General features: G+C 39.3%; 1 protein-coding gene across 1 annotated transcript; it reads left to right on the forward strand.

The window, feature by feature from the left end:
* The first annotated feature begins 20,079 nt into the window (after positions 1–20,079).
* Positions 20,080–22,537, forward strand: okr (DNA repair and recombination protein RAD54-like okr). The gene has a single exon (XM_067146244.2). The coding sequence runs from the start codon at positions 20,276–20,278 to the stop codon at positions 22,481–22,483; it is 2,208 nt and encodes a 735-aa protein (XP_067002345.1). The 5' UTR covers positions 20,080–20,275; the 3' UTR covers positions 22,484–22,537.
* Positions 22,538–23,735: the final 1,198 nt, after the last annotated feature.

The raw sequence follows: 23,735 nt of genomic DNA on the forward strand, positions 1-23,735 counted from the left end.
AATCCTCATATTGATGACGTACATATTTTATATATTGTATGTGTTTATATTCTCAACCATTTACTAATAATCTTATATACACAAACTATATTTTGATATGTAAGTGCCCGCCAGTATGTAATGTCCTGTACAATTCCTATGTATGAGCCTGAAGGCTCATTGGAATTAATTGAAATGAATGAATGAATGAATGAATGAATGAATGAATGAATGAATGAATGAATGAATGAATGAATGAATGAATGAATTGCCTAACAGCGGGGTTATTATGATGGGCACCCTGAGATTCAATATAACTAAACAGTCTCTCAAGATGATCTTGACTTACTTTATGCAGAGGAAGATACTTCAGTGGAAAGTTTTCTGGTGAGTTCCCAACAAAGAAGTCCTACATTGAAAAGGTGCTCTCAATATCAATTAGAAAACCCGAAAATCCTGTCTTTCTGTTGGATAAGTACATGGGCCTGTCACTGAATCCCTCCTGTAGCTGCATAATGTACTGTTTGGCCCTCAAAAGGAAATCTTTGATTTCAGAAATATTCTGTAAATTCGGAGCTTTCTTAAAGTATTTACCCCTTATACTCCTAGAATTTAGAACATCAAAGAGAATGTTAAATATCTGTATAAATTCTGCTGTAGCCTCACAACCCTGGAAACCTTCAATGCGTTAACTTGAACAATACAGTAGAGTATCACAAACAGACTGACTTAAAACTTGTGCAGGTAATTTGACCTTCATTTTCCTATAATGTATGTGTGAAATCCTGACTTTGTTCACTAGATGCATACCTTACTCTTGTTGCTACTCGTTCAACATCTCAATAAAATTCCACTCTGTTATCTCACCTGACCCATTACGTAAGTATTTCTTGTCACCTAAAGTATTCCTAACCAATTTCAACATGTGGCAAGCATCCAGAAAGAAATAAACTGGCTGTTTGGTAACTGGGTGGAGGAAATGAGTAACCATGTTATTTACATCTAAGTTTCAGCCGAAGCAATATTTGTTGCAGCACCATCACAAGTCAATGAAGTCACTGTCACACCAGAATCATGCAGCATTGTCAAACACTGTTCTGCAAGAGCCCTTATTTGTGCAGCTTTTATGCCATGCACAAAAAGTATCCTAAAAGAATCTTCCAGGAATTATTCACAAATACTAAGTGAAAAACTAAGGCTTCTGAAGCTAGTGGTGCTGTGTCATCTACATTATTAATCCCACATCAAACGGCTAAAATGAAGAGAAACTAACCTTTGATTTCATTTGTAGGTTCTTTGGGAAAACAGCAAACACAGATAGCACAGCCCATTCTCTCAGCCTTACGACACACAATGAAGTACGATCAAAATCACGTTGTGTAAAGTGAGCTGAACATATGGTGCTGAAAGGTATGGGGGACCAATTTTTCCTCCGTATAGCTCTTATCCATTTCTGCTGTCGTTCATTATCTTTGGGAAAACTGTAAATGATAAGGGGGCTTCTTAACCTATACTGCATGTGCAAGGGGAAAACAATTCGGCAATGAATATTCGCAAAATCATATTGCTTACCTGTGGAAAGTTATCCCTGGTATTCTCTTTGAAGCTCTGTTTGCACATCCATACGCTACACAAGTCGGCATTTTAAAATCATAACACAGACTTCCTTTATTTACTTCACACGTGGTGCACTGCTCACTTACTTACACTGACTGGTCTCCAATGTTTTGGTACAAACAACATGACAGCCGCATGTGTCCACTGACTTCAAATCAGACGGGACTTCTTCTTCTTCTTGCTGATAGGTTTGTTTGGGTTTGTTTGTGCTATTACCCAGTCGCTATATATATGTATTATCGTCTCGTATTTGTTAGATAAGACTTGTTATTCACGCGCATCACACGTTATGGGATTTTATTCACACATAAATTCATAATGTTATTGTTAACACCAAAGGTTAACTAGCGGTTGTATTCAAAAGTGAAGCATAGTGATTGAAGATTATTGTTACAAAGAACGTAGGCGTGTAAAACCTATTATAGCAGCTAAAACAAAAGAAGGTCGTTTGTTTACAACGTTAATTTGGTATGATCAAGAAACTGGTTTAAAAGTGAAATTATGTGGGGTGATGGTTCAAATAATAAACATTGGATGCTTGTTGGCAGAGGTATGTTCATTTTTATTAATTGCTTGAATAAAATACGTTGAGGGGAAGCATATTGAGAGCAATGAAAGAGCAGGTGGTTACTATCTCCGTTGGGATGTCCACAGATACAGTATGGGGGGTTAGAAACGTTAAAGCGGTATTTGTAGTCAGGCGTTAATGCATGATTAAAGCTTAATCGTATGATATTAATTATGTGACGTCGAGTATAGGATCCGTTTAAGTACCATGGTTTTGTAGGAATATAGGGTTGCAACTGATAAAAGAATTTCCCTTTGGTACTTGCCGAGCGTTGACATAAATTTTGCCAAGATTGACGAGCTTTATGTTTGATAATCGGAAAATAATCTGTAATAGGTAATTTGATTTGAAGGGGACCTGATAAGGAGTTACTTGCTCCTTTAGCGGCTAGATCAGCTTGACCATTACCTGGATGTGCAGAATGTCCTTTGATTCATATTAAAGTAATATAGGTTCCGGAGTGTTCGAGTTGATACAGCATTTGTTTAACCTCATATAAATATTCATTGTAGGGCTGCGTGGGGGTATTCAGAGCGTGGAGAACACTTTGGGAATCCGTAAAAATGTTTACTGTCGGAAACACATGTTGTTGCACATATGATAGAGCTTGTCGAATTGCAAAGAGTTCAGCCTTGAAGATAGTTATATTATTCGGTAAGTGATACTGAAAATTTGTGCGTGTATTGGAATCCAAGAATGCTGCTCCTACCCCATGTTGGGACTTCGCTCCATCTGTATATATATTTACGTCGTTTCTGCTTGGTGCTATTTTATGTTTCTCTACTGTTGGCATAATTGATGCGATACTTTGTGAGGGGTGAGGTGATAAGGAGGAAGATTGAATAATAATCTGAGGTTTAAAACTAAGGGTTTCGTATGAATATGCGTGCATGATTAATTGTGGTGTTCTTAGTACAGAGCAGCGAAGAATATGCAACTCTGCGTAAGCGAGATATATCGCTGGGTATCTGCCGTTTTTTGGAGGGCGTTGTTGATAATATTCGTAAAGAAGTTGAAGTTTGGGTATAAGAATGGAATTTGATCGAGTAAGATGTTTCAGGATATTTTTTTGCAAACATTAAACGTCTAATGAAAAGAGGGTATTCACTGGTTTCGACTAGCAGTGCATTTGTGGGGGTAGTTTTAGGAGCACCTATACAAGGTCTTAATGCTTGGTGTTGTATTATATCGAGTTGTGATAAAGTAGTTTTAGGTGCTATATCAACCAAATAGGAGCGTATAGTAGCCCGGTAAAGCATTAATGCGGTTGATGGTTCTGCTTCCCATTTACGCCTGGTAACTGTTTGTCGAATTTTAAGGTAACCTTCTGCTTTTTTACGTAAGGTTTGAATATGAGATTTCGAATTGAGGTTACGATCAAGACGTATACCTAAGTATGTGTGCTGATTAGTAAAAGGAATGCTAAATCCGTCAAAACAAATGGGACTATTGTCAAATGTACGTTTATGTGTAAATATCATTGCTGCACACTTTGAGATCGAACGTTGTAGACCATGAATATTTAGCCACTGCAATACCTTGCTCATAACATGTGAAATCGTTTATCGACATTCATCGATGTTTTTATGCGAAACGTAAACCACAAAATCGTCTGCAAAGGCCAATACTCGAGCTAATGGTGTTATTATTGTTTCTAATTCGCTCATGTATAATAATATTCCACTTAATATTGCGCCCTGAGGCAAGCCATGAGAAGTCTGGCGACTCGGAATCTGGTAGTGGGCGATTTTTAGTTTCGTATGAATATGCGTGCATGATTAATTGTGGTGTTCTTAGTACAGAGCAGCGAAGAATATGCAACTCTGCGTAAGCTAGATATATCGCTGGGTATCTGTAGTTTTTTGGAAGGCGTTGTTGATAATATTCGTAAAGAAGTTGAAGTTTGGGTATAAGAATGGAATTTGATTAGTAAATAATTGATGTAAAATGGAAATTAATTTAAAAGGAAAACCGTTCATGGATAATTTTCCCCATAAAATATGCAGCCATACAGAATCATAAGCACCTTGTATGTAGGAATATGGCTATGGTAGTCTGCTGTCTCCACCGGGCTAACAAAATATCAATGATTAATATATTAATGGGGTCTTGGGTATTGCGCCCTTTTATAAAGGCGAGTTTGTACTTAGGATAAAGATTGTAGTAATCTAACACCCATATTAATCGTCGAAGTAAAATTGTACAGGAAGTTTTACGTATACACGAACTCAGTACTATCCCGCGAAAATGTTCTGGAATATCCGGTAGTCTATGAGATTTTAATATAGGTATTACATAAAAATTGTTCCAGTGTACGGGGATGAGAACTGTGTGTAAAATATCATTAAAGTAATGGAGAAGAGGAAGTTGAGCCTGTGAAGGAAGTAATCTGATCATATTATATGTTATGGAGTCTGGTCCAGGAGAAGAGCTATTTGTCGTTGATATAACAGTTTGGAGTTCGTTTAAAGTTATTGGTTGTGTTAAGATGGAGAAATAACAATGAGGTGTGTTTACTGGTGAAATAAATGGGGGTAGCGTATAAACAGGGGTAAGCGATTGAAGAAAGGATTCGAGTACGGCTCTTGAAAAATGATACTGGGACTGATGTTGAAAAGTTCTTGTTATCATGCGTATAGCGTTCCATAAATGAGATGCAGTGATATGCGAAGTTAATGATGATAGAAAACTTTTCCAGGCATTTAGCTTTTTAGTATTAAAATAAGTTTGGTTTTAGCAATATGTCGTTTTAATTGTAAATAATTAGTTTGAGTCATTGATTGTTGATAAATTTGGAACAATATTTTGGGACGATAGATTATTTCGTGGCATTCCTTGTCCCACCATTTAATTGTTTGAGATGGTAGGGGTGAAGTTGATACGATTGGTTTACATGGGTGATACGTATTTAAATTTTGCGTCAGAAATGTGAGAAGGGTGGAAAATGTGATCGTACGACCGCTTTCATGTAGTAATACATGATTGAGGTATTCACTATATGTATGATTATTAAATTTTTTAAAGGAACGTATATTACTTACTTGACCTGTCGTTTGCTTCGTTATTAGGGATTTACCAAGATCGTAAGTGATGATTATTGGAAAACGATCGCTCATATGAGTATCAGCTAACGTGTGCCATGTAGTGTATGGGACCATGGGTGTACGGCATAGCGTTAAATCCACGGCACTGGGAAGGGAACCTGGTGAAGAGAGTCGAGATGGGGAACCGTCATTAAAGCAAAGTAAAGTTATGTTGATGAGACGTGTAAAGCAAATTTGAACCCTTTGGAGTATCAGATATACTTCCCCATTCCGTATGGTGACAATTGAAGTCACGAATACGAAGACGTTTGGATATTAATCAAATTGCGAAAAAAATGTGACCATTGGCATTTTGTAATATAGACATCTGAAGGACAGTATAGATTAATAAAATAAATATTATTATAAATGAAACCTACGACATAAGTTTGAGGAATCTGATCATTAATTGTTAAGGGCCTATAGCTAAACATTATGGATACATGTAGCTACTCCCGCGTAACCATCTCCATCTTGTCTTAGAATATGATAACCCGGTATAGTAAAACGAGAATTAGGTGTAAACCAAGTTTCTTGCATCATAATAAGATGAGCCTGGGATTTTTGAATGAGCAATTGTAATTCATGCATTTTTGGAATTGCACTCCTAACATTCCATTGAAGAATGTTGATCATAAACGGTTAAAATGTTAGCTATATGATCCCGTAATTTGTATATTACGTGAGTGAGTTGGCGCTCATTTCCCAAAGATTGAATTAACAATAGAATTATGCGCTGAATTTCTTTTTGAAGATGTTCTTTCATATGGTGGAATATTGGGGCCTGTTAGGCCGACATATCTCTGTTAACTCGATTTTGTGAGTTGAATGTAGTAGGTTGCACTGTCACATTTGCTGATGACGTACTAGGTTGAGAAGGAAGTTGTTGTATAGGGGTATTTTCGTTACGAATGATTGACATATAACCCCTTTTATCGTATCCTGGCGCTGGAGTAGGAGGCTGGGAATGCATTACTACCTGTGTAAACTTCCTTTTTCTCGGATCTTCTGTAGGAGGCGGAGTAATCTCCTGAGATAGTGGAGGGAAATGTGTAGGGTTTTGTTCCGGGTAATAAACTGGAAGTGCTACTTTGGCTTTCGCTTCAGCAAATGAAATATATTCTGTACTCATGATTTTTTTCAGTTGAACTTGATATTTTTGTTCCAGACACTCTGAAGATCCTGTCAAATGTTCCCTTTTACAATGTGCACAATTGGTGAATTGTTTACATTGATTAGTGGCATGCTGTTAGGAGCATTTATCACATCTATGATTTTGTGCCTTACAATGTTTTTCCGTGTGTCCATATCTTTGACATTTCCTACATCTGATAGGTGTAAAATTAAAGGACTCTACGTCTAAATACACTTTGTACAACGCCACTTGTTGTGGTAAAGTTTGTGCACGAAATATGACCTTGATTGATCCTGTAGGTAGATACTCAGTTGTGTCGTTTTGTACGACTTTTCGGTTAAGTCGTTCGACTGCTTTAATAGGTATTGTCGTTTCTAGTTTTTGGAGGATTTCATCGTCTGAGAGATTTTTATCAACCCCGCGTATGATACCTACACGGAGAACACTAGAAGAGGGGATGTATGCTTTGACTTTTAGTGTCTCTAACATTGGAGTACGTAAGAAGGCATTAGCTTGAACTGCTGTGTGAATTACTCTAATACGATTTCTGCCTTTTCGTTGCAGCGATTTTACATTTAAATCCTGTTTATAAAACGTTCGTCCGAGAGCCATAGGGTGTAATTGGCCTATATTTTTGTCCACGGTTGATTCCACAAATACGATGTAAGGACCATAATGAAACTTATTTTAATACTCAGGTATAGTGTTCGAAGGGGGTGGCGCACTACGCTGATCATGCTGTTGATCAGAAGAAAGATCCTTGTTTAATGGGGTTTGTCCTTGTTGAACACTGGTAGTTTATTTGGTTTGGTTTAGAGTAGCAGATTCTGAAGACCCACTATCAATGGATTCATCATCCATATGCGCTTCGATTTCTTTATCCACTATTAACTGATCGCCTGTGAGGGGCAGCCATGGCGCACTATACTCTCACTACACACACTCGAGAACACCAGTAACCAACACGCTGCACACGGTATTACTACCACACAACTGTCGTGCCGATCGGCGAGCAAGAATTCAGACGGCACATTGCCCTCTCTATCTTATTCTGTGCTCGGGTGGATAGAGTTTGGCACTATCGACTAATCGGCCGATAGTCCCTTCGAACTATCGACTGAAAAGTCGAATGTTTTCAATCGAGCGAAATTATTCATTACTCGCATTACTTCCTGTTGAGAAGTCTGAATAGTCGAATGATTTCTGTCGAATGAAAGTTTTCAAAACATATAACGCTCAGTGTCGTGCGAGCATTCAACTGTAGCAGATCGTTGAACCTGTTCGCTGCTCTTGACCGGTGCTGACCTGTTCGGAGTGTGTGAAGCGACTACGTCCTGTCACTGGCTACCTATAAATAAGTAATAGAGTGAATAGTTTTTAAGGGATGTCTCTAGATAGTGGAGGTGTAGGTTTGGATAGACCTCCAGATTCGACTCCGGTACCTAAGGAAAACCTAATCTTGGAACAAGTTTCTTTAGAAAGGATGATTGTGGATAAAGATTTACCTAATCAAGAAGCTATGGATAGAGACAGAGTTACAATAATAATAATAATAATAATAATAATAATAATAATAATAATAATAATAATAATAATAATAATAATAATAATAATAATAATAATAATAATAATGCAGTGTCTCACATTGATAAACTCAACACCTATACAGACACGCATATAGGGCCGTATATTGTCTATGTCGAATCAGATGATCCGGAAAAAATAGGATACCTGCACCCGATCGCTTTAGGCAGACTTTTTTATGAACGGCAGATTCCCAACATCAAAGCCATTCATAAAAAGGGCCGCAACCGAATTCAAATTACTTTTAGGAGTCGAAAGAATGCTAATAATTTTCTTTCCAACCCGATTCTTCAAGAGAAACACTTGAAAGCTTTTGTAACTTCCTCAAATATCCATAGAGTTGGTTTGGTGCGGGGGGGGGGGGTTGATACAACTATATCAGAGACTGAACTCTTACAGTACATAGATTCACTATACCCGGTGATCAAGGTTCAAAGAATGAATCGAAGATCGTCCAAGGAGGACAAGACCGAATACATACCTACCGGTTCGGTAAAGGTAATTTTTCAATCTCAACAACTACCAAAGACCATTTCTATATTTAATGTAATTCTGGAAGTCCAAGCATTCAGTTTTGCACCTCTCATTTGTCATAAATGCCAAAGATATGGCCATCCATCGACAAATTGTAGAGCTAGGGAACCTCGCTGCGGGAAATGTGCATTAACTCATAACACCCAGGAGTCTACACAGACATTGGTAAAATGCATCCATTGTGACGGAAATCATCCGGCAGGGAATGAAAGGTGTACCGAACATCAGAGACAGGAGGAAATTAAACGGATCATGAGTGTTGAGAATAAGTCCTTCTTGGAGGTAAAAAATTATTTTGCTCCTTTGGAACAGGATGTTAATCCCTTAACACCACCACAACATTTCCCCCGTTAGTACCTTCTTCTAGTACATCTGAACCATTAACCTCTCGTAAAAGGAAGTTTTCTGCTATTGTAACTAGCCCACCCGAAAACCGTGTAGACCAGGTTTCGATAGAAGTAACTACTTCAATTTGATAAGGGACCCTCTACGAGACAAACAATTTATTCCGGAAATCAGATCTCAGTTACTTTCTAACTCTAGGAATGTATCCCAAATTCATAACTTTACCAGTACAGACCAAGTCCGCTCTGCTAACTGTGTTCCTGAGGCTTCTGTTTCTAAGACGGGTGAATCTTCTACTGTACGCATTCAGTCTGAAGGGAATTTCAAGAATTATCGAAAAAAATGATTTCATAATCAATCAAATGGGACAAGATATTCAGTGGCGTCATTTACTTAAAGTTTTACACGATGAAGTTATCACTTTATTAACAAATAACTAAAAATGAGAATTTTGCAGTGAAGCTGTCGGAGCATTTTAAACAAGAAACACGAATTAATTCGGATTATACAAGTTTTTGATCCACAAATCATTATCCTTAGTGAAACATGGCTCAAACGAAAATATAATTTCTGAGTCACTGGTTTCAATGTCACACGATTAGATGGCTATGTTGCGAATGGTGTGTGTATCCTTATTAAAAATACTATCGATTTCCAAGTCAGAGAGATCAAATATGAAATTCCTCATGTTCAAACCATCGCAATTGCCATAAATAATTTAACCGTCGTTTCCTTATATTTTCCTCATAAAATTAGACCGACATATGACCAATGGAAGCATTTCTTCGCACAATTCCACACGTCCACTATTATTGAGGGCGATTACAATGCCCATAATCCGATTTGGGGAAGTGTTTCTTGTTGCAAAAAAGGCCGGGATATTGAGAACATCATAAATAAGTCCCCTCTTACAATTTTGAATGATGGATCACCAACACGGATCACTGCGCCCAATACCAATCCCAGTGCTGTCGATCTGACTATTGCAACTATTGATTTGGCTCATAAGCTATTGTGGAAAACAGGGAATGATACCCACCAACGTGATCATTTTCCTATTTTTATTACTATCACATCGAACGAGCTCCGAAAGCCAAAAAAATTTCCGAGGAGTGTACGACAAATGAAACATATGGATACTTCGTTATTTCAAAGGTATATTCAGGATAAATTGCCCATTGTCGATAACAACGGGAATAATGATCAATACCAGACATTACTAAATGTTATAGCGCTGTATTTAGACACGTACCATCCACTTGAACTTAAATACTCGTCGCAATATTCCCCGAACGTTCGTTGGTGGGATAAAGAATGTTCGGCATGGGTACAGCGTCGAAAGAATGCTTTAAGGAAATTCCGACATGAAGGGACAATGGCGTCTTATCTTCAATACAAGACAATAACCGCCCAGATCCAAAAATTATTCAATGAGAAACGACGATTGGCTTGGAAAACTTTCACAACTTCATTAAATAGGCAAACTCCTCTTCAAGACGTCTGGTCTGCAATTCGAAATTTATGCAACTCCCACCGCAGTAATCTACCCAATAACGACTGGGATAGTACAACTCTCCTTCAATTTTCTCAAACTCTAACTCCTGATTATGTAGTACCTCAGTTCCAATATCCGATAACTGGAATTACGCATCAATTTCAAACCTTGCTGCGATCAATAATCCCATCGGAATTCGATGTTGATTTATATAATACGAAAACCACTTCTCCAGGAATGGATTATATATCCTATCATATGCTTACAAGCTTACCCCCAGAAGCTAAGAATATCCTCCTTCACAAATTTGACCTGATCTTGGAATTTGGTAATATACCTATGGAGTGGAACTATTTCGTATCAGTACCTATCAAGAAACCTGGTAAACCGAAACATGTTCCAAATAGTTACAGAGGAATTTGTCTAAGTTCTTGTATTCGGAAACTGTTTCAAAAGATCTTACTAAACAGAATAATGTGGGCTCTAGAATATTATGACCTTCTACCGAAGTACCAATTTTCATTCCTCAAAGACCGCAGCACGACGGATGCTTTGAATGTTTTATTAGTCGATATATTGTTAGCAAAATTCAGAAAACAACACGTTATGGCTGCCTTTTTAGATATTAAAGGTGCTTATGACAATGTTAATATTCCCATCTTACTCCGGAAACTAAGTAATATGGATTTTCCTTCCACGTTGATTGATATCATAGGACAATTATATACGCATCGACGAGTTTGTCTCCCTCAAATCGCCCATCAAAGCAATTGCCGTTCTGTATCCGTTGGGCTTCCACAAGGGGACATTTTAAGTCCGATTATGTATAAGTTGTATACTGCGGATCTTGAAAGAGAATGGGTAAAAACAGCTCGGATACTGCAATATGCCGATGATATAGTAATCTACTGCACTCAAAATACCATAGAAGAATGTCGGCTTACTCTAGAGAAGACTTTAGAAGTCCTGCAGACGTGGATGATACAAAATGGTTTAGAGATAGCACCGGCTAAAAGTTCAACTCTCATATTTACCCAAAAACGTATATATGATAAGTCACCCATTAGATGTGGTGAACAGAAAATCTCCGTCAAACAAACCGTTAAGTATATTGGGGTAACGATCGATAATAAACTATCCTGGAAACAACATATTGCAGAGATGTGTCGCAAAACAGAACAAAAACTACATGTATTAAGATCCTTAACGAACAAAACCTGGGGAGCTCACCCAGCTACCCTTTTAACTGTATATAAAAACATTATCAGGTCTGTTTTTGACTATGGTTGTCAGTTTATAGATATGGCTTCGGTGGATCGAAAACAACGATTAGACAAAGTAGAGTATAAAGCTGCTAGACTGATTACAGATTCCATGAATTCGACTCCTACAAATGCTTTACTAGCTGAAATTACCGAACCATCGTTACATTTGCGACGCAAACATGTAGCTACCAAATATCTTCTCAAGAAAATGGCCAGATATCATCATCCGATTCTTCCCAAGCTGCAGTTATTATCTGAATATTATGGAAATGGAACTGTATTACAAGACAAATATCCGGCACTCCTGTGGGCTTATGCTCAATTTATATATTTACGACCTAAAGTTGTTCAAACAAGAACTCACCCTAAGTACTCTATCAGGTTTCCCGCGAATATACAATTACCAAATATCATACGTACAAAATTCGGCGATTCCAGTATCTCCGAGAATTTAAACAGACTGATAACAACTAAGTCATTCAAAATTATTTTAGATCAATACAATCAATACATTCCATTTTATACTGATGGATCAAAACATAAAGACAGATCCGAAGTAGGAGCCGCTTTTTATTCCCCTCTGCTGCAATTATCCAAACAATTCATATTGTCCCAATACGCATCACAGCTGAAATATTTGCAGTTCATCAAGTGTTATTATATATTAAACATTCTACGATCCAAAAGGCCCTCATATGTACCGATCTCTCAGTGTTCTTTCAGCATTAGAAAATCCTACAAAGGCGGACAATTGGTATATAGAAAACCTCAGACAACTATTGTATGATCTATCTGTACTAAATCGTCCCGTATTATTTATGTGGGTTCTAGGACATTCTGGCATAACAGGCAATGTCATGGCCGATAAACTGGCCAACGATGCAGCTAACCGACAAGGCCTACGCTACCATATTGCATTCCCACAAAATGATGTATGGACACTATGTCAGAAACTTATCCGAGAAAAGTGGAACGAACATTGGCGTCAATCTGCACAATTTAAAGGTAAACATTTCGACAATATTCAAAATACAATTGCTATTAAACCATGGTTCGCAAAAGGAAAGTACACTCGACGTCATATCACTACTCTAGTCAGACTTCGCTTGAATCATGCCTGTACACCGGAACATCTGTTTCGTTTAAAGATTAAGGATAACAACTTGTGTAATTGTGGTCACTATATCGGCACTATAAATCTTATTTTGTTTCAATGTGATAAATATCCCCGACAGCAACAACGTTTCATTTCCACTTTACTATCACTCGGATTTCAACTCCTTCTCACTATTTCTTGTTTAGTATACTATCCGACAGTTCGCTTAGCTGAGTTACTGACTAACTTTTTTCACGCATGTAATATCCCGATATAATCTGGACGATCCTGCCTCCTTTATTTGTAATCTGGTCATGTTTGTCTATAGTAGTAAATCGCCGTGGTAGATCACACTGCCGTGAAGATGTAGAACCCTGTGTCCCTGTGCTAAATCCCCTGTAACCTAACGTATGCAAACTTGTTCTTTTTTTCATGACTGTAGTTTAGACGCCTCGAATATTCCTAATCTATCTTTCCTACACAACCTCCCCTAATTCACTAGTGTGTACTTCCGTTTCCCACTACCCTAAAATGTATCCTTTTTGTAACAGTTGCTTTGATTGGTGAAGTTTAAAGCAACCCAGTGACTGGACGTATTGTGCTGCGCAGAGTCCAAGAACAAACAACGAAGAAGAAGAAGACATATAACCACTGACCTCTATACCTGGATGGCTGGTAGCTTGGGTAGCAGTAAGCCGATTAGAAGATAAATGGCGTAGTAAGATGGCAGCGAGCGCATGGTGCAATAGACCACGAGGAGCGCGCTTGCTTTGTTTATGCTTAGTTCAGTGACGCCAGGCCTCTTGATTGTAGTTCCACGAGTGTTCTGTGCTGTGTTATTGCAAAGTAAATAGTAGTGTATTTTACGAATTTAGGTTCGTTGCCTTGTGGTATACTTATGGATTACAAAATTCAATTTAAATATGTTCGTGTTTATCTGAAATATGAATGAAGAAACATTCTACGGGGTATTAACATACCGCAGTGTTCAGCTTATGGATGTACAAACGGAACCGATCAGTAGAAGGAGAAATCATTTCATCGGGGAGTTTTATACTGTACATAGGAATCTTCCTAGGGTAGTGTTTTGAGTTTTAGGTTTATTGTGTCTTATTTCGCATATTCTGGGAGCAAAATGGCAATTAATTTTTGTAGGTTTCCTTTCTCGAGACCCGAACATCTAAGATCATCGATTAGGAGTATCAGGCGGGAGAATTGGAAGCCTTCTAAAACAGCTGTTCTCTGCTCGGATCACTTAGAGGAAGACAGTTTTGATAGAAATAAACAAACTGTACACCTTAGAAGTGATGTACAGCCAACTGTTTTCAGTTTTACTGAACATTAACTGCAAGTAAAGATTTACTTATATTTTTTTATTTCTCATAATTAAATTGACGGTTTCGATGAAATAATTGACGTGACCTTATAACAATCTTAGAAAATGAAGTCTGGAGGAATTCTAGACCTTATTTACATCAGTAATAATTATGGGTTTCAGACACTGGAGTGGTGGGAGATGGGAAAGTGTGGTGGGTGTTTGGGGCTATCCCATTATACTATTCGTGGTATTTGGGACTCTTAACTGGTGTTACATATTTCTGATGGTGACTATCAATATCGCTTTGCTAGCTGAATTTAATTAAAGAGGTCTGTAATAGTAAATTAAGCTGCAAATAATGTGATATATTGACAAGTTTTGAATATTTGCTGGTTTTATAAATGTGTACATTTGCTTCAATGATATTTTAATTTGATAATATGCGCGTTATTTCAGGGAAACAGGAAACAGAAATTCATTATCAAGCACATATTACGATATGTCGAATCTAGGCCTGTATAGTGAGCTACGTTTAAAGGTACATCATTTTAAGACTGCATAATTTCGTAGCATACATGTATACAATTTACAACAATGTTTCCAGGAACTGATTTTCACTCGTATTGTGTTACCGATCGCTAATTGCATGTATTCACCACCTAAGTTAATATTTGTCGGCCTTTACTATACACTCATGTTTATTGCTATCCCGGAGATTTACTGACCTCGGAATGACGTGTCAGTGATCCCAATGTCCTTATGCTTTGAGTGAACATGTCGCTATATTTTTAATTATTCCAATGCGCCATTAATTGCGACTTAAAATTGACTACCGTATATTAGCATTGCTTCCCCATAAGGAGAGCTCTAGGTTGGGTACGCCAACATGGCGAACCGCGCGCTCAACTTGGCGTACTTTCTCCTGCAACGGAGACCTGCCATCAGCGATCCATGTATAGAGATCAGTGCATATAACTAGTGATGGGCTAGCGACGGAATCGAGTAGAATCGAGTAATGTTCTCTTAGAATCGGTATATTCGACTCCAGACTCGAGTCCAAGCATATTAGTGTCGCTATCTGTGGACATGTCTTAGAACTATAATCTATTGTACTGGAGTAGACGGCAGTCAGGATCACATACAGACTATTTTTTTGTGTGGATTGCAGTGTGTTTGCTGCTAATGATTAGTTTTGTTGAGTCATCGCTCGTCAATAATTTGATTGTTACGATAATTATGATCATCGTAGGCACTAAAATTTATTACTTACTTACAAACTGTTAACTCGAAAGATAGACTAGTAGCAAATACAGTAGAGATAATACGCGACACTGAGCGAGATATCGAGGGACAGCTATTGGAGCTCACTCTAGCGGATAGACCTGAACAGTACTGATTCTCTCATACGAGCACGTGTATTTTTGTGTGAAGTTTTTGGTCTTATTTATGCGTTTTCAGTGAGTTGACGTAATTAAATAGTAGCGTGTGTCATTCCTTAATATCTCCTCTCAACATGAGGGGAAAGGTATGTGCTGTGTTTGGCTGCAGTAACTATGAAGTAGAGAAGAATGCGCGGTCGTTCTTCAGGTTCCCTCGTGACAAGAACATGTAAGTAATATTGTGTTTGTGCATATATTCTTCCAGTGACAGAGATTTTTATAGTACTTCATAATCTTCTGACCTGCTCGACCCATATTTTAACTGGCATAAAAAGTAATACGCATATTTTATTGTATAGTGCAGCAGTTAACCTTCAATACCGATGTGTTGTTGTAGGTGTGACCTGTGGGTTTTGAAATGTCACAGAAGCGATTTGGATAATGTGTACAAGAAAGAAGGGACGTTGCGCTTATGTGAGTATTATAAGATCTGTTCAGATCATTTCCAGGCCATCGACTTTAGAAATCCTCGACAATACAGCCAAGGGTATGCTACATTTTTGTTCTAATTGTACGTAAATATACCTTAAAGCATCATTATCGACAACATTTTCATACTTTTCTTTCTTTTATCCCTCTTCTCAGATTAAAGCCGGGATTTTATAGATTTTCTTTCTTTCTTTCTTCATATTAAGAGGAAAATTGTCCAGATTTTAATTGTTAATTCATTGCATCATGTGTGTAAGGAATGTGCCGATATTTTTATTGACAAGTGTCTTAATGTGATGATAAAATGTTTTTAAATGAGAAAAAAGACAAATCCAACCGTAAAAGTTCAGGCTGGAATGCTAAAGCTAATAAAGTAATGCATAAATGAAAGATCAAGCCATTTCACAGTAGCCCATTTCATATATTGTTTGTGTGCCTAATTTCAGTCTTTGAATAATAACAACCTTTTAAATAATTCTTCATTCATTTATCCAGAATTGCTTTAGCAACTTCGAAGTTAATATCTCAATAACACTTTCTTTCTAGACGTAATTTATTTATCCATTTCCGTATATACATTTCCATTGATATTTGAATTTAGCGCGATTTGTTCAGGTCAAGTCACTAGGAGCGCCACCGTCGAATTGTCTCCCATTTTAGCAAGGCAAAATCCGTAAGTGTCGCGTATTGTCTCTACTGTATTTGCTAGTAGGAACGAAGATAAGCGTGAAATGGGGATAGTTTCCTCAATGTGTCTCCCACCTTTTCTAATGCCGATAACGGCAGCGTTATATTGTTATAATTTTTGTTATTATTATTATTTCTTTTATTACTTTGCAGCCTAGAAGTAGCCACCAGGGAAACGTTGATAGCTATGAAATATTATTCCCGCGACGTCCTTGTAGGAAACTTGTACCGGCAATAGTATTGTGCGAAATAATAACAATATTACTGCCAGAGTAATTTATTGCAAAGTTACATGTGTAGGGCGTTCAGAAACATAGTATATGCGCAGTAGTATCACTTATTGGTATTGTATTCACGCAGTCTGCATAAATAGCATGCACATCTCATCTGATTCCTATTTGATTACAACATATTAACATTCGCTGGCTAGTCGCTAATACCTGTATTCTTCTTCTTCTTTATCTGTTTACCCTCCAGGGTCGGCTTTTCCCTCGGACTCAGCGAGGGATCCCACCTGTACCGCCTCAAGGGCAGTGTCCTGGAGCTTCAGATTCTGGGTCTGGGGATACAACAGGGTAGGATGACCAGTACCTCGCGCAGGCTGCCTCACTTGCTGTGCTGAACAGGGGACTTGGTGGGGATGGGAAAATTGGAAGGGATGGACAAGGAAGAGGGAAGGAAGCGACCGTAGCCTTAAGTTAGGTGCCATCCTGGAGGAGAAGTGGGAAACCACGGAAAACTACTTCCAGGATCGCTGAGGTGGGAATCGAACCCTCCTCTACTCAGTTGACCTCCCGAGGCTGAGTGGACCCCGTTCCAGCCCTCGTACCACTTTTCAAATTTCGTGGCAGAGCTGGGAATCGAACCGGGGCCTCTGGGAGTGGCAGCTAATAACACAAATGCGGACAATTGTATATTTCATCAGACAATTAACACACAAAGGATTGGGTTCATATCAACCTTTAAATGACAACATTAGGGTTGTAGGTGCCGATCATTGTTGCTCTACGTCATGTTTCCTATGTGAGAGGGAATTGCTGTATTTACAGAACCCTGTTACAACTGTGTGAGCAAAGCAATGGCAAACTACCTCACTCCTCATCTTGCCTAGTACGCCTCATTTGGGCTCTGCCATTGGTTTTTGCGGTTTCCCTATAACTGCGTGGCCTTTGGTGGTGCTATTTGAGGATCCAACCAGCCTCTGGGCTGATGACCTAACAGGCAGTTACAACTGTGAGCGCTTCGATCACCCTTGACCAGCAGCGGAACTACAGTATATACATTTGTTGCTGTAGGAAGAAAAATATTGGTATTCATCGACCTAGAGGAGAGCAGAGCACAAAATATTTATTTTAAGTAATAGATTGTTTTTTTGTAAGCAATGCATTACAAAATTAATTTTCTGTTATTAAATTACGTTTACATTGTTACATAACTATGTTACAGTATTTAGCCGGGTATGTACTATGATCCTTGTCAATCCCATGATGATGTAATTGCCCTTCAGACATTCTCACACTGATTCCATGTACTGGATTCAGGTGTTTTATTATACTGTTGCCCGGCTTCATAGCTAAATGGTTAGCGTGCTGGCATTTGGTCACCAGGGTCACGGGTTCGATTCTCGGCAGGGTTGGGAATTTTTACCATTATTGGTTAATTTCGCTGACACGGGGGCTGGATGTATGTGTCGTCTTCATCATCATTTCATCCTCATCGTGACGCGCAGGTCGCATAGGGGCGTCAAATCAAAAGACCTGCACCTGGCGCGCCGAACATGTCCTCGGACACTCCCGTCACTAAAAGCCATGCGACATTTCATTTCAGCATCGTGTTTGTACTTCTGTTATAACTTAAAGTATTTTTTACATATGTGGCACACAGCTTTTTTGGGAACAGTTTCAGAAACATCAAAGAAGTCCCGTACAGCCGACCTCTTCCTACATGACATTGTTGATGTTTACAGCACTCCTAAAATCCCGCAACTATTCTTCGACCTTCGCACAACTTCTAAAGACTGCAATACACTCGGTTTTGTTCCTTTGCACAGTCATGTGTTGCAAGGGTAAACGTCGAAATGGAGAGTGTATTTTGTTCATTGCGGTCCATCCGCTGTTTAGCTAGAACAGAATGACGTTCTGTCTGATGATTTGCTGCGTGTACATACATCACATCCAGGACGCCTAATCTCAATGCCCTACATTATATCTGCCGAAAGTATGATGTAGATATAAACTGTTCACCTGTTCCTCCGGACAATTGTAGGCTTTGGCGCGGTTAGCGCGGTCACCAGGGTCACGGGTTCGATTCTCGGCAGGGAGGTCAACTGAGTAGAGGTGGGTTCGATTCCCACCTCAGCCAGCCTCGAAGTATTTTCCCACTTCTCCTCCAGGCAAATGCCGGGATGCTACCTAACTTAAGGTCACGGTCGCTCCTTCCCCTCTTCCTTGCCTAACCCTTCCAATCTTCTCATCCCTCCACAAGGCCCCTGTTCAGCATAGCAGGTGAGGTCGCCTGGGCGACCAAGAGTCTGAAGCTCCAGGACACTGCCCTTGAGGTGGTAGAGGTGGGATCCCTCGCTAAGTCCGAGGGAAAAACCGAACCTGGAGGGTAAACAGGTGATGATGATGATGATGATGACTCACAAAGATTATCTTGGTTGTAAATTAGAGTTTTAAACTTACCATTAGATAGATATTAAAGAGTTAATTATACCAATATGTTGTTTTAAAATGTTATATCTCTAAGTTTCTCTACTTATTATGCAGCTGATGATGGTGCCTAAATGAGCGCCGAAACTAGTTCTGCAATAAAATATATGTTGTACAAAACAGAACTGGAGCAGAAGTGGGAAACCACGGAAAAGCACTTCCAGGATGGCTGAGGTGGGAATCGAACCCACCTCTACTCAGTTGACCTCCCGAGGCTGAGTGGACCCCGTTCCAGCCCTCGTATCACTTTTCAAATTTCGTGGCAGAGCCGGGAATCGAACCCGGGCCTCCGGGGATGGCAGCTAATCACGCTAACCACTACACCACAGAGGCGGACCCTTGTGAGTCAAAATTGTAAAATCTCATCTCTGAGTGATGAGTAGTCTTCAGTATACTGTGATGGCTATTATTCTATACACTCGTAAAAATCAAGTTCAACTGCATTCGTAAAATCGTGAAATTTGAGCTGAATCAAGTCCTAAAATGTTAAAATGTTCATTGCACAAGTACACTAGTAGCCATTTATTGCATACAAAACTGTGTTAATTAAATTGCTGATGTTTATTGATATGTGGAAACTTTTAGTCTTATGTTGTATATTTAGTGGCTGGAACTGTGATTATTTGCCCTAATGTTGTTAAGCGGGCATAGCCTCTCAGTTCAAAATAACCCTCAACCGCTACGTACTTTGCGCGGCGAGCGCTTAACGTGCCGAGATCCGTGACTGGGACCCTGGGACAGCGACCGAATTCAGTCGACCTGTTTTTCAAAGTAGTCGACTGTTAAGATAGTGTAAACTATCGACTAGTTCGATAGTTATCAGTCGATAGTGCTCATCTCTAATAGCATGTTAAAATCGCGCCAAAGACAGTTTAATGAATTGTGTTTATTGTAGTGTAGATTAGTGTTCAAGGGTGTAAAGAGATTCTTTATGGCGGTAGCATGACACTTCGAATTTGTGTCTTAATTTACGGGTGTTGGTAAAAAAATATGCGCCGAAGTCATGCTCCTAGCCAAGCAGGGAAACGACGTTTGGAAGATGAAGTGGTCCAGCGCACATCAAAGAGAGGTTATAACAAGGATACGAAGCTCGTATCCCGTCAACCTCTACATGAACTGTCTTCACAGAAGCCTGATGGAGGTTTGGTTACTCCAGAGCGCATCTCTTTTCACGAAGAGCTGATACGTAAAATTTTATCGAAACCTTTCAAAATCCCTATTCCAAATTATCAAGGTTCATCATTATCTCGTTCATTGGGGCTTGCAAAGAATCGTTGTAGAAGAGCGCTGCACGACCCATTCGAACCAGGAGCGTTGGTGTTGTACTCACCTCCAGAACTAAGTGCCCATGATAAATTGAAAGTTGATCCTGAAAAACAGCCAGTTCACGTTGTTGTGGATCCAGTGCTGTCCAACATCTTGCGACCGCATCAACGAGAAGGTGTCAAGTTCATGTATGACTGTGTTACTGGGAAGTGTATTGAAAATGCGTTTGGATGTATTATGGCTGATGAAATGGGTCTCGGTAAAACTCTCCAGTGCATTACTCTGATGTGGACCTTATTACGACAGGGGCCGGATTGTAAACCTTTGATTGATAAAGCTATTGTTGTAGCCCCTAGTAGCTTGGTTAAGAATTGGTATAATGAAATTCATAAGTGGTTGTCTGGTCGTGTGAACGCTTTGGCTATCGATAGTGGAGGTAAAGATCAGATTGACAAGGACTTGAGGGGATTTATGCAAACTGTGGGAAGGAAGCCAGTTAATCCTATACTCATCATTTCATATGAAACTTTTCGCCTGCATGCTCATGTGTTACATCAAGGAGAGGTCGGTTTGGTTTTATGTGACGAAGGACATCGCTTAAAGAATTGTGAGAATCAAACTTATCAAGCACTTATGGGACTTAATGCAAAGAGACGTGTATTGCTGTCTGGTACTCCTATTCAGAATGATTTACTAGAATACTTCAGCCTGGTTCACTTCGTAAATCAGGGTATCTTGGGTACTGCACAAGAATTTCGGAAGAAGTTTGAAAATCCTATATTACGTGGTCAGGATGCAGATGCTACTGATGACGAACGACAGAAAGGACAAGCTTGTTTGGAAGAACTGGCTACTATAGTGAATAGGTGCCTTATTCGTCGTACGTCGGCATTACTGTCTAAATATCTACCAGTGAAAATTGAACAAGTAATTTGTGTCAAACTTAGCCCCACGCAACTTGGTATCTACCAAGATTTCATAAACTGTGACGCTATCAAGAGCACTGTCAGAGGTAGTGGCAAAGTGAGCCTCTCCGCATTGTCATCCATCACATCACTGAAGAAGTTGTGCAATCATCCAGATTTAGTGTATGACAAGATTGAGAGCAGAAGTGAAGGTTTCGAGAAAGCATTGGAGCATTTACCAGCCAAGTACGATGCTAAAAAAGTTCTGCCAGAGTTGTCTGGGAAGTTGATGGTGCTGGACTGCTTATTGGCTGTCATCAAGACCACTACTACTGATAAAGTAGTTCTGGTTTCGAATTACACACAAACATTAGATTTGTTTGAGAGACTGAGCAGGATGCGTAATTACCCCTATGTTCGTTTGGATGGTACCATGACCATCAAGAAGAGAGCCAAAGTAGTGGAACGGTTCAATGATCCCTCGAGTCCTGACTTCATTTTCATGCTGAGTTCTAAGGCTGGTGGCTGCGGATTGAACTTGATCGGTGCCAACAGACTGGTGATGTTTGATCCCGACTGGAACCCAGCCAACGATGACCAGGCGATGGCTCGCGTGTGGCGAGATGGACAGCGCAAGCAGTGCTTCATCTACCGTCTCTTATGCACGGGCACTATTGAAGAAAAGATCTTTCAGCGTCAGGCACACAAGAAGGCGCTCAGTTCGTGTGTTGTCGACAACGAGGAAGACGTGGCGAGACATTTCAGCCTCTCCGATCTCCGCGATCTTTTCAAGCTGGAAGGGAATACGCTAAGTGATACGCACGATAAGTTTAAGTGTACTCGGTGTATAAATCGTATCCAAGTGAAGCCCCCGCCTGAGGATAGTGATTGTACGTCAGATTTATCGTGTTGGAACCACTGTGCAGACAAGAAGGGTTTGGTTGACGTGGTGCTCAAACAGTGTTGGGATGCTGGTGTGTCGTTTGTGTTCCATCATCGATCACATGAACCAAAGCTTGTTCCATAAGTGTTGTACAGTGAGTAATATAAGTAGCTCAATAAATTCATATTTTTGTCACTACAGCTGTGTTATTCCAGCAGGCAGTCAGTGAGCTCGGGGTTCAAATTATTTACATATAAAGATGTGAGAAAAAGTCGAAATTTTCTCTGTGATTGGTAGACTCTTGTCTAATAGGCCTATCAATTTATTCTACAAATTGTTTTGGACTACCAGTAGCATAAATCCAGAAAGTGTTTATGGTAAATTTTTAGTTAATAACTTGTAAACTTCCTAATCTGTTACCACCTGTATTCAGCTTTATATGTTTGTCTCTTCTCTTTTCCTGTGCTTACCTTGCTTTCTTCTTATCGCACACTTCTCTCATCAGGTCTAAAGATCTCTTGGTAGAACTTGAGTAACTTATTGGGCTGCCTGCCAACGTGGCTCCAGGATCCTACAGTACGGTACCGTGCGAAACCGCCGCAGCTTGATGCTCTTTTGTTACTAGCGGCTTAGTTAGTTGCTACCAACTGTTGACGAGTTATATGCTAGTAATACTCAGTTGGTCTAAATTGTCTTTGGGGGTGCATAGTAAAGAGCCTCCCTGGCATGTATCATTTCAGGAAGTGCCTTGGCACCTTTATTGTGCTGCAGTTGCATGGTTTACGATTCATTGCTCACAAGTATTGCTACATACTGTTGTACTGTGAATGTTAGCACATAGAGCAGCTTTCTCTATCAGGTAATATTAAAGAAGGAAAAAAAACTAAGCGATGAATTCCAGAAAAGGAAAGAATTACTTCAGACACTACCCCTAAATGAATCAGAACTGTTTGTAGAATTTGAATAACTATTTTGAGCAATGCATATTTTTAGGGGCAGGTTGACAGGTTCTTGGCGCTATTAATGAACACATCACTTATTTACTTTTCAAAATAATATATGTTGGTGATCCTGTGGTTAAGTTTTATCATCTGTCAAGGTCAATGACTGTTGATCTCCAACTCTCCTGATGAAACCGGGAAGCAGAAACAAGCTTGTGGGGGCTGAGAAGAACTGGGGTTAATGAGGAAAGAGTCCATCTGTTTGAAGAAGGCAGTATGTGAAGATGTCTTTTCTATTTTCATGTAAGTTCTTGTATCCTTTTCTATTGCTCATGCTTTCTGTTGTGTTTATCCTATTATGTGTTCATATCTTCCTATTAAAAGACAAAGTAGTTGCAGCCATGAAAGACATGTACAACATCAACAATCTACAGCAATTATCCTTAAAAACAGCT

The sequence above is a fragment of the Anabrus simplex genome, chromosome 1, assembly GCF_040414725.1.
Source record: "Anabrus simplex isolate iqAnaSimp1 chromosome 1, ASM4041472v1, whole genome shotgun sequence".
In the NCBI taxonomy this organism is placed as follows: domain Eukaryota; kingdom Metazoa; phylum Arthropoda; class Insecta; order Orthoptera; family Tettigoniidae; genus Anabrus; species Anabrus simplex.

Bases quoted from the DNA above. Each gene is read 5' to 3' on its own strand.
- okr (XM_067146244.2), top strand. From the start codon at position 20,276: ATGCGCCGAAGTCATGCTCCTAGCCAAGCAGGGAAACGACGTTTGGAA.